Raw genomic sequence first — 12688 nt, forward strand, 5'->3', positions numbered from 1 at the left:
CAATGTCTCTTCTTTGTGGGCCTGAACATGGGGCTCTCATACTGGATTGCTGAGTCTTGTCAGGCACAAACGCTCCACTCTGAGTGGGAGGTGAAGCCCAGGAGGGAGAATAGCCATCCTTAATGTCAAAGTACTTGCTTTGGGTAGTTTCAGTACTTATCTATGCCCTGAACCAGGCAAAGAAAGCTGAGCCAATGCTGCGCCACATGCAAAAGTGCTAAACCTAGAAAAACAAAAATGTTTTGAACAACTCACAAAAATATTGTTAAACGCTGTGTATGTAATACAAACTGTAAAATGAGCATGCTACTCTTTAGTTGTAGATTCAGAGTATTATCGTTGCTGTCGACAAAAATTTGTCTGACAAAGACATTATTTGAACGGCCCTTTGGAAAGCTGCAGCTGTTAAATGAATCAGAGCTGATTTGCGGATTAAGCCGCACTTTCCTGTTGTCATTGCCAAAATAACAGAGCCCCGTCCTTCTTTGTCTGAAGTTAAACTAGCAAAAGTCACATTTGGCAACTCTACCTGGTCCATTTAATTCATGATTTACTCTGACAAAGAACCTAATTGAAGAAGGCTCACTTGAAAAACATTCACTAATCATTTTGTCAACACAAACGTAGGGGAAATAACCATTCACACCCCACACAGAGGCAAGACACTTCCCACTTTAACCAATCAAATCATTGCCAGTAGTGGTGTGAATGAATATTTTCTTTGCTGTACCAGCCTCATTGACCAAACACTGAGCCGGCAAATACACCAAAGCTCTCACAAGTGCATTGTGGGACCGCAGCACTTTTTGTTTCTGATCAATACCTTTAAAGTCACTTATGTAAATTGCATTAGCTTTTAGAAGGGTGCCTTGTGTTAAGCAGCACATTTCTACCTGAAATAATGTTACTGACTCTCATTCCATGTAGTACATGACATTGTAGGGAAAATCATTACTGCACTTTCTGTGTATTTTTACTTTGTGCATATGTGCTGGCACCTTCCATACAGCAAATGAACAAGAAAATAATGATGAAAAGAAAATGTAAAACTTCAAAAATTGGCAGCGGAGTTCAGGGTGAAGGGGGCACTAAAGGTAGTATCTGTAACTGTTTGAGTTTTATTTTTTTTAATTGATGGCGCCATATAAATGAATGCTGTATCTTACTGTGTTCTAGTGGCAGCTTTGATAGTGTGGGGGGGTAAACTTGAGAGTTGCATGTGATGCCTGGGCAGGCAGTGTATGTGGGGAGAGGGGGAGGACCTGCTTCAAATCCACACTCATGGTCTGCCTACACAACTGCTTTAAAAGCAAAATCCCTCTTTCTCATGGGAAAAAAAATAGATGAGATACTTCTCTGAGTAGCTGTGACCTTCACTGTTTTTTAAACCTCTGTTCAGCCTTGGAACAGAGTAGAGCACTGTGATTTATTGGCATTTTGTCAACCACGCTGGTGGTTCTGTAGATTATGATTCTGTGTTGTCCTACAGCAGGAGGTTGAAGGATTTTTTTATCTCATGTTAACACCTCTTTAAAAAAAGCTAGTCTGGACACTCTCCAACCCTTTGTTTCAGGGCTTGTCTTCACATACAGCGCTATAGCAGCGCAGCTGCAGCACTTTAGTGGAGATGCTCTTATGCTGACGGGAGAGCTTCTCCTGTCTGTGTAGTTAATCCACCTCCGTGAGAGGCGGTAGCTATGTCGTGGGAAGAAGCCCTTCCATTGACAAAGCACTGGCTACACTGGGGGATAGGTGGGTTTAACTTCGGCGCTCAGGGGTGTGGATTTTTCACATCCCTGAGCAACTTAGTTTATACTGCGATAGGTCTGTAGCGAAGACCTGGCCTCAGGCTATAAATTGTGTGGTTTACCCTCGGAATCATCCTAAGGTCAGACGGCATAATCAGATCTGTAGTCACTTGCTAGCCCTGTCACTGTCTCTTGTAACATTGGGTATTTCTTAAATGCCTTAATTTTCCCATCTGTATAACTAAAATAACTACTATGCAGGAGTGATGTAGCGATGGCTTTCATTCATGTCTGTTAAATGCTCTGAGATCCGGTAGGAAATGCTAATAGATGTGCAAAGTTTGATTTATTAAAATAATACCATTGAAATGTCTCAATCAGGATTGGCTTCTGTTCCCTCCCCTATTATGAGGAATACCTAAGTGACAGAAGACAACATTTTAAAAGTGACCTGTCTAGGAAAATATTTAGGTTGCTGTATGATATGCAAAAAAGGCCTGAAATGGGGGTGTGATGTGTTGTCTCCCTCCTCTCTCCCCCATAGTCCTCTCTCAACCCTTAATTGAAGGGGGGAGGGTGCTGAATCCTTCACAAGGTGGACTTCTCTTTCATTTTTTTTTTTAATTTAACAGGAGTTAACTAAATTCTTGACCCCAAATCTCCATCCCTCAGCTTCAAGCGGTATAAATAAGTCACTTCCTAGTTCACAAGTGTAAAGGAAATGAAACCTGATGAACTGATGTCCTCTAATTGATCTCCAACCACCCCTAGCAGAAGGCTGGACAAGACAACCAACGTGGGCGAGACCTGAATGTCAAATGTTAGAAACACATAAAACAAAACAAGCAAACCCTGCTCCCATAGCGTATGCTTGCTTTCACCCCATCTCCTATCCCCAACCCCCTCCAAAAAAGGCAGCTCTGTGATTCCTTCAACCTGTGTAGAGAGAAGGGTGGCTAGCAGCATCCAGGCCCACAGCTGGAGCAGCACCAAGGCCCCTACCTCCACTACCCCTTATAGGAGGGAAAGATTTGCTTGACTTGGGCTGCATCTCATCTCTTTTCACTTTCCCTCTACACTGCCACCCCCCACCACCAAAACTGAATGTTAATAACAGAAGTCAGGTGTAGGAAAGGAGAGAAAAGCAGTCTTCTTCATAATCTTGTAGATGAAAAATGTGTTGCCTCTGTTAAAATATGAACAGTATAATTTGGCATTTAAACAGGCTAGACTATTTTATATATGCAGCATTCTGCCAAGTGGACTCTTCTTGCATATTAAATAGTTGAAGTACCATCTAAACAGGCCAAAAACTGCTTGCATCTGGAATTACTGGAAAACAAAATCTTTGTATATATTTTCCTGTGGACAGGGAGTGTCACTTCAGGAGCCTTTATGAGGCCTGATAGACCTCTTAAGTGCTACCATAATAATAAATGTTTGAATATTTCTATCTTACAGACTACATTGACTATTTTCAACTAGCCTCGTTATTAATGTAAAAATTAGTCTTGTTTTAGAACTTACAACATTTAAACTCCAGTATTAATCTACTTTTCAGTCTTAAAAATTGCTGATTTTAGAAGTGACACCTTAAAAATTCTCTAATAATGTAAGTAACTACAGGTCTGATGCAATACCATTTCAAGTTGCTGAAACGTCTCCCTTTGATTTCAGTGAGCTTTAGATCTGGCTCCAAACAGGAGGACTGAGTTGGTGGGATGTGGTAACAAGATACTTTGTTAGATTCTGCTCTCATTTGCTTCCCGATAATTTTGTGACTTCAGTGGGGTTAAACTAGTGAGTGTGTCTTATTAAAACACACACCCCAAAACCTTTATGTGAGAGGACTCTAGCCCATTGAGTCAATTATCCCCTTCTGGTTGCCTGACCAACTCAAAGTTAGGTCTAACCTAATAGTGACAAAAAATTGTTTCCTTCTCTTTAGTCTCTTTTTTATATATATATAAGAAATACTGAGGCAATGCTAGCAATTCAAGAAAACTGAACAGCTTTTGATGGCAGCCACCCTATGGTTACTTAGGCCTGGTCTACACTAAGAAGGGGGGTCGAACTAGGGTACGCAAATTCAGCTACGTGAATAGCGTAGCTGAATTCGAAGTACCCTAGTTCGACCTACTCACCCGTCCAGACGCGACGGGGTCGAACTCCGCGGCTACCCCGTCGACTCCGCCACCGCCGTTTGCAGTGGTGGAGTACCGGAGTCGACTGCAGCGCTTCCGGAGTTCGAACTATCGTGTCTAGTTCTTCTTCGAGTGATTGCTCCTATCCATTCCATGTAGGTGTGCGCGCCGCGCGTGCACAGCTCTTCGGAACATTTTTAGCCTAGCAACTCCAGTGGGCCGGCTGGCGCCCCCTGGAGTGGCGCCGCCATGGCAGCGTATATATACCCCAGCCGGCCCGACCGCTCCTCAGTTCCTTCTTTCCGCCCGTGACGGCTAGTAGGAACAGTGGAGTGCTCTCCTGTCCTCCACAGCTTAGCGTTCTCCGTTAGTTAGTGTATATAGTTATCATAGTTGTTAAATTTTGTTAATAGTTCTATAGTTAGTGTTACAATTCTCATTAGGGAGTTAGAGGGGTTAGCCCTCTTCTTCCGCCCCGGTGCGGGCTTATGCCCGGACCGGCGGGTTTCAAGCCCTGCGCGGCTTGCCAGCGGTCTATGCCGGTGAGTGACCCGCACGACGCCCGCCTCCGCTGTCTTGGAGAGGCTCACCGGTCGGACAAGTGCCCCATCTGCGTCGCTTTTAAGCCTCGCACGAGGAAGGAGCGGGACTCACGGTTGAAGCAACTCCTCATGGAGTCGGCCCTCCAACCTCCGGCACCAGCACCGGCGGCGCCAAAGACTGCCTCGACTAGCAGCGCGCCGACCGCACCCAGCCGCCCCGGTGCCGAGGATGCAGCTCGTACCCTAGTTCGACCTACTCACCCGTCCAGACGCGACGGGGTCGAACTCCGCGGCTCCCCCGTCGACTCCGCCACCGCCGTTTGCAGTGGTGGAGTACCGGAGTCGACCGCAGCGCTTCCGGAGTTCGAACTATCGTGTCTAGATCAGACGCGATAGTTCGAACTCCGAGAAGTTGAACTCACCGCGTCGACCCGGAAGGTAAGTGTAAACCTACCCTTATAGTGTGATCTCTCACTGGTCTATCCAAAATGTCACATGCATTTTCAAATTCCCTGTGCAAGCTGTATGAAGCATTCTCATTGGATGTTGGGTGAGCCTGTGATCATTGGCAACTTGGGGAAACTGACTGGTAGGAAAGAGGATGAACTTTGAACAGAGCGTAGTAACTGTTTGTGATTTTGCTGAGTCTTATTTACTGAGGAAGCTAACAAGTCTCCTGGCCGCACCCTTAGACTGTTGCTGCCCTACTGTTGTTAATGGCTGTTTTTCTAAACCTATGATTGCAGTCATTTGACTATATCTGTTTTTAAACCTGCTTAGTTAGTGGACACACTTAAATCAGTTTTAGCTTAACTAGGTAAACAAGTAAATCAGTAACCAGCAGGGATTTCCATCAGTTTAGCTAAGCAGATTTAAAAACTGACTTTAGTTAAACTGGTGCAACTTGCCTTTAGAAAAAGGCTAAGAATGTCTTCTGTTTAGAGGCAGGAAGTATGGGCTAGATTTACAATTTGAATTAGGGACCCTATGAACCACTCAGATGCAGTTTGGGGAAGAAAGGAGGCCTGACAGCAATCTTCCACTCATGTAAAGCCTAAAAGATACTGTGGTAACAGTTAAAATAAAATATAGATAAAATCCACGTAGGTCTAGAAAAGCCTCTGCTTTATATTCTAATACCTGCAATAAAATAACCTTGCCTTTATATTGTGTCTTTATTTTAAAATGTTTACAAAGTATGTATGTATTGAGGAAGCAGCTCCCACAGCTCTGAAATGAGCCACATTGGAGGTGAAACATGGCAGTTGTTAAACCGTAATAGTAATACCTCACTTTAGGACCAGAAATTGAAATTACTGGGGGGAATTTGGGTAGAGGAGATGACTGCCCAAATTAATGACTGGCCAATGGGAGGTGAAATACCTCCAATTGTTACAGTATGGGGATAAACTTCTGAAATGGCACATTTGGTAGTGCAGTATTCTCTGGCACCATGTCAGAGCATGAGTTTAGTACAGAATAGTAAGAGTGCCACCTAGCTATATGCTCTAGTACTGTGGGTGGTGGTTAGGGATTAGTCTGACTCAATTGACTTAAAAAGTCAATAGGAGTACTTCCATTTAAGTATTTGATTAAAAACCATGTAGTCTCCTGGACTGAAGGCATTGTACATACCTATAGGGCTAGTCTATAGCATGCTTGGGCAAGCACACTTCATTAAGTGTGCTTTCTGTAGTGTGGGCGTCCAGCTGTTGGAAAAAGTTGTCATGTAGGCTTCTGCATCCAAGCTTGACTACTACTTTCCAGCAGGATTGTTGCCAGCCAGGGTTTCTTTTATAATGTGCCCAGAGAGCCTTAAGAAACAGACCAAGAGAAAGGGCTAAAAATGCTTTTAGGGATACACATGCATAAAGGCTAGAGGACAGTAATGGCAGCTCTTTATAGAACTGGTTTTTGGGAAAAAAGAGGAAAAGATCACAAATGTTTTCAGTCTTTTATGTTTCTCCCCTGATATGTGGCCTGAAATCTTGAATGTCAAAAGATTTTGACCATCTCTAGGTTCTTAACTTAATAACTTCTATATATGACTGGGGAGTTATCCTTTTCTGGTAGCTGAAGACTTGCTTATACTATAGCAAATCTTGCTTTGCTGGAGCCAATCTCCTGCTAACTTTTACCAGATCCTAGCCATCCCACTCACGAAACAAAAACTATTCCAGAGTTTCCTGGCTTTGATGTTGCTTCTGTAGCATTTGTGTACAAGGCAATGCAATAGTGTGCAGAATCTTGCAAAAACACCAGCTCTTACACCCAAGCATTGATGCTGGTGGAGTGTTCAGGGCTGTCAAAGAACCTTCTGACAGGCTGGCTCTGCCATATAAGAATGGATGGGGGGAAAGATGGTGAATCTGAAGAATAGATGGGGACTGCAGTTGCAGTCCCCATGATTGTTTTAAAAATAAATGGCATAACCTGATTGGTTTTTACTGTTGTATGTATTTCTGAAAAGCTGGAGAAAGTCTCACTGTGCATGTATTGCTATTGCTTATGTCCATCAATGCACTGAACATGCTTATAACTAAGTTGCTCTATTGAAGATTGTCACTATAGTAACATTGTTACTATAGTGTTGATATGGAAGAAAGAACCAAACCATTATTATTAGAACAAAGTACCTGAGAGTGCTTTCTCCGAAGAGTGGTAATATCCCAATGTTTCTAAAGTGATGGAACAGCATCCTAGTGACTAAGCTGATCTTATAATTACAAGAGAAACATGAGTCTGTCACAGGAGTGGCCAAACTTACTGACCTTCCGAGCCACATACAATAATCTTCAGAAGTTTGAGAGCTGCAAGATGTGCGCAACCTGCCCTGTGGGACGGCTCCTGCCAAGGTGCGGCGCTTCTGGCCCACTGCCCCTTCGTGGGGCTAAAGCCCTTAGATTCCCTCCCTGCAGGGCAGAAGCCCCTAATCCTCCCACCTTGCTGCAGGGCAGATGCACCGAGCTCTTCCCTCTCCCCCCCTTCCTCTCCCCCCCAGTCTGATAGGCAGAGAATGGAGGGTGTGTGTGTGTGTGGGGGGGGGGGTGTCCGTGAGCCGCACTTTAACTGTAAGAGGGCTGCATGTGGCTCACAAGCCATAGTTTGGCCATGGCTGATCTATTACATCACTGTCCATCTATTTTCCTCCATCAAACTGAACCCGCAGGTTGCTTATTATGCAGAAGTTATTTACTAGATAGTAGCAGGAATTAGACTGGTCCTGTAGCTTTGGTGAACCATTGTTTTAATGGTGTTAGTTTACAGATGTCTCATAGATAGTCTTAAATATTAGTGGGAAAGGCCTTGGGGGGACTGTTTCTGATACCACCTGGTTCAGAGGGAAAACTATAAATCTGCATATTTTTAAAAGTACTTTATAGACGTTACTGAAGATTTAAAAAAAAAATTACTCCAAAGGGGTTATGCTGCATATCCTACTCCTAAGTGAGGTCCTATATAGAGACTTTGGTGAACTGAGACATCGTAGGCTATCTCTTGAAGGGACTGGAGTTCTATCTTAAAGGCCTTCTCTTCTTTGCTTAAAAAACGCCAACAAACCAAACCAAACCCCACTGATATCCAAAGCAAATGGCCGATTGATGGCCTCTAGAATAGAGCAAAGAGTTTTGTTGTTGTTGGTTCAGTTCATGTCATCCATGGCCTCTCCCTTTTTAGTTTTTAGGGTAATCGCTTTAAAGCTAAAATTACTGGAAACTTTTAATCACTTAAAAAATTTCCAGTAATTAAACTTGCAGAAACTAGTTACCCGCTCTTACTTAGTACTCATTTTTGTCACTTAATTGTGTATGGTCATCTTCTCTCCTCTTCCCCCCCCCACCCCCCCCGTAAAATACGCTTTTTATTTCTTATAAATAGTCATTAATCTGTTAACATGAAAGCTGTCTGCAAGAGGTGTCTCCAATACTTTTAAGTTCTCTTGAAGTGAAAGGGAAGGGAATAGCTAATTGTTTTCTGAAACTTGTTTTGTCTTTAAATATCTAACTCTTAATTCTCCCAACAAATTATCATATTCAAAGAATAGAGACTGATGTGCAGTGCATTTTCCCTCTTGTTATGTCTGTGTTGGTTTTTATGCACTGCTGCGGTTTTGTTTGTTTGTTTTAAGATTAGTTGTATGATTAGTTTAAGATTATGGGGTGGCTGGCATGCCCCTGTCAACTCTGTTGTTCAATTACTTTTTGAAAGAAACAGAGAGAGAAAATCATTTGTTGACTGTGGAGCTGGAAAAATTACCAGACTTCTGAATTGCATTGTATTAAGAAACAGTTTTTCCTCTTGTTAAACCACAATTTTGTTGTTAAATGAAATCCTAATCACTATAATTTTTGCTTTGTAGTTTTTCCAATCTGAGAATTTACCCTCATGGATTAGTATTGGTGGATCTGCAGAGTCACAGCGATGATATGAAAGGAAGAGATGAAATTGATCATGTAAGTATACCATTAGCCCATCTCTAAGCACATCAAAGAAGCTGCTAGGATTTCTTCTAATATGTCAGTGTGGATCCCGCTATAGGTTCATGTGTCCACAAGATGAGTCTTTTGAATAGCAGTGTTTGTTGGGGCTGGCCATGCATCCTGTACCTCCCTTGTGCTCTCATGCAAGAGACACCCTCCCCTCGCCTCTTACCACCCGTGGCAACAAAATAAAACTGTGGTGTCCAACCCAGTACCTCTTAGTGTTGGCTAAATTTTCTGCCTGACTCTGTCTACCTGATTTAGACTCAAGAACTAACACACTCTCTCTCTCTCTCTCTCTCTCTCTCTGTATATGTGTGTGTATATATGTACATACTTGCTCTAGTATATTAATAGAACTAAATCTTTCAGGATGTGTTTTTGTGGCCATATGAGGCTGCTTAGGACATTTTATCTAGATAGGTCACCAGATGGCTGCTGTACCTCTCCCTCCAGATATGAAGGCCCACTCCACCAGGGCGCAAACAGTGTCTTCTGCCAGTTTCAGGAATATCTGCAAGGCAGCAGTGTGGAGTAACCCACTGACTTTTTGTCAAGCTTCATGCCCTAAACTTAGAAGCCAGGTCAGATGCCCAGTTTGGGTGGGCTGTACTGCAACTGCTGTTCAACTGAAGCACCTTATTCCCACCATCCGGAGGTGACACTGCTTAGTGGTAGTGCAACCTTCCACACACTGCTGTGTCTTAATGCCATGTTGGAGAATCAGCTACCTTTTTACTTAGAGAGAGAGAGCCTCTGTATGCCCATTTGATCCTCGGCCTGCAGACTGATATTGTCAATAAATGTGCCAGTTGTGATAGTAATTGCTGTAATGTGGAGACTGTTCACTAGGAATTGGGCTAAGACTGCTAACTTCACATTGGCTGTTGACCAGATCTGTATTGGTAACTTGCAAGTGAAAGGCTGTGTGTCATTACTTTCCTCTTACGATACCCAGTGTAACAGGGTGTGTAAACACCGCACTGAAAGGGCCGGGGCCAGTGTGGGCTCTGTGTGCTAAGGTAGCTATGCCAGTTATGCATGGTAAAAAGGAAGCTGCCGTCAGCAAGGAGGAGGCCCTGAGAAGGAAGTGGCTGCTGAAGCCAGAGATTCTACACCTCCCTTTCCTCTCCCTCCTCCCCCCCAAGCTCTGCAAGGAGTCAGGTGAACCCCAGGGAAGCCCAGGAGGGAGAGACTGGCTTGGCTACCTGGCCAAGAGTCCATAAAGCTGCTACACAGGCACCCCCAAAGTAAGGGGGTGCTACTGACCTCTTTCAAACTCAGCCTCAACTCCTTCCTTCCATCTAAACACAAATTATGTTAACCCAGGGCTTGGACCCAGGCTCTCAGGACTCCACGAGTCTGTGTCAAGCCAGGATCCAGGGTTCGAGACCTGTTGCTTTACAGGGTAGACGTAGCCCCACTGGACTTGTGCTTTGGGAGTCCACCAAAGGCATTCCACGCTCCCACGTGCTGACTTTCTTTGTCCTCTTGACAGTCATGTGTGGTGGTCAGTCAAAGTTTCCCACATTACACCATGAACCAAGGGTTAGAGGGGCCATGTGTTCGGAGGGTACTAGGAAAGTTGGGTGGCTGGACTCAAGCCCACATAATGCAGTGTAGATGCAGGTTGGGACCCAGGGTTCAACAGTTCCTAACCTGGGGTTACAAATGAGTGTAGACACTCAAGCCGTAAATTAACAAACGTATGGACTGTTAACAGGAGTTCTATTGGCTCTGGGCTTTTACCTGTCGGATATGTCTACACAGCAATTAAACATCGGTGGCTGGCTGGGTCAGCTGACTTGGACTTGTGGGGCTGTAAAATTTCTGTGCAGATGTTCAGGCCCAAGCCTGAACATCTGTACTGCAAGTTTTCAGCTCTTCAAGGCTGACTCAGGCCATCTGACTTGAGCTTGTGGGGCTCGGGTTGCGGGGCTGATAAATTGTGGTGTAGGTGTTCTAGCTCGGGCTGCAGCTCGAGTCCTGGGACCCTCCCACCTCACAGGGTCCTAGAGCCCCACATCCAGCCTGAGCCGGAAGTCTGCACTACTGTCGAACAGCCCCATAGCCTGAGCCTGGCGAGCCCAAGTCATCTGGCACGGGGCAGCCGCGGGTGTCTAACTGAAGTGTAGATGTACCCTAAAAGTCTGGGGGCTGGGCTGACCTCGGGGTGATAACTAGGCGTGGCCCGGGGCCCCAACCCAGCTGTATAAGGTGCCACAGGGAGACACTCTTTTTACACCTTATTTAATACAATTTCAAATTACTGTATCGTGGGTGGGGAAGTGTATTTCTGACCTTTGTAAACTCAACATCTTTCATGTTTCTTACAGCTACTAAATAAGATAGAAGAAAAAATGAAAGAGTTGTTTCACAGCAGTATCAAAAGGGTAAAGCGGTATGTTATTTTTAATGTATCATCACCTTTTTAACTTGATTTACATTAACATTGAAAGTGAGTAAAATCCTGTTTTGTTACACAGGTGTAAGTAGGGCCCAATTCTTCAGAAGCCAGGGAATCACTCTGGATTGACACAGAATTTGGTTTTGATCCTGTAGTGTAGTGGACAGGTCTGTGGACATACCTTTTGATTTACTGTTAATTTTTGTTTCTAATCCTCAGATTTATTCAAACGGATGCGTATATGTAAATATATTTTTGTATACTCATTTGAAAATTTCATATGGCAGTTAATTTCTACAGTAAATACCTGTTCAAAGAAATACTGTCAAGATTGGTAGGTGCAAAACTGACTTTTTTGTAGCTAGCAAATTCCACGTGACTTTTTTTTAAACGAGAGATTTTTGGTTCCCAGACACATTCTATAGTGCTGTGGTGGAGTTCGTAAGAGGCTATTAAAATCACCAATAATAAATTATTGCCTTTAAAAAAAACTATAAATAGTGTGTGTATGTAATATATATATATTTTAGTGGGAGCATGTCTAATTTTCCAATACCTATAAATGTGCTGGTTTTATTTCAGAATTGATAAATATCGCCACTAAGCTTGTTAAATTGTGCATAGCATAAGCCATTGTGTAATACTAATCCTTTGTATACTATGTAATAATTATGGTGCATGAAGAGAGAAAGGGAATCCAAAATAAAGAAAAAGTAGTCTGAAATATTTTCATAACAATTGAGTTGAATAAATAAAAAATTGGAGAAAACAGCATTTTCATTTCAGTTTGATATTTTGATGTGCACAGATGGTGAGGCTATCTTGTCCATGTGTGTTTATTTTATAAGGACAGCAAAGGTCTTTCACTCTGGAAGCAGACCAGCCAGAAATTGCAGTTCCTGATTTTTTTTTTTTGCCTTCTCATATTTGTGTGTGTGTGAGAGAGAGAGAGAGAATCTTTCTCCCACAGTGTATTGCCATCTAGTGTCTCTCAGAAGGTATAATTTTGATTCTTGTCCTTCAGAATCACTGGAAATTCAAAAGATGAATTTATTTATTTTTTTCAAAAAGCTTAATTCTCAATAGGAAACAAATTAAATCAGTGTTTATGCACAGAAGCATAACAAAAGCATTTTGATCTGTTGGTGTCACCTTAACATGAACATTGAATGTGAATTTGTCTTTTTAAAGCTAACTCATTTTTTAAAACTGAACGTATACTCAATTAAGAAATTATAAAATGAATTACTAGATTCATCCAACTTTGAGGCTACATATATGAACCAGACTTTCAGAAATGAATGTAAATTCTGGTGAAAACATCCAAATGTGTTTCACATCTATGTTAAGAATAAAGGCAGACAGT

At 42.9% G+C, this 12688-nt stretch overlaps 1 protein-coding gene across 1 annotated transcript in view; it reads left to right on the plus strand.

Annotated features, from left to right (window-relative positions):
* SMS (spermine synthase) overlaps positions 1–12688 on the plus strand; it is a 77760-nt gene that overhangs the window by 36905 nt on the left and 28167 nt on the right. Inside the window, exons 3-4 of the mRNA XM_039499908.1 lie at positions 8795–8888; positions 11252–11316. Coding sequence (XP_039355842.1) covers positions 8795–8888; positions 11252–11316 — 159 coding nt within the window. The remainder of the gene's footprint in view (positions 1–8794; positions 8889–11251; positions 11317–12688) is intronic.

This window comes from Mauremys reevesii, linkage group 1, assembly GCF_016161935.1.
Source record: "Mauremys reevesii isolate NIE-2019 linkage group 1, ASM1616193v1, whole genome shotgun sequence".
Lineage (NCBI taxonomy): Eukaryota > Metazoa > Chordata > Testudines > Geoemydidae > Mauremys > Mauremys reevesii.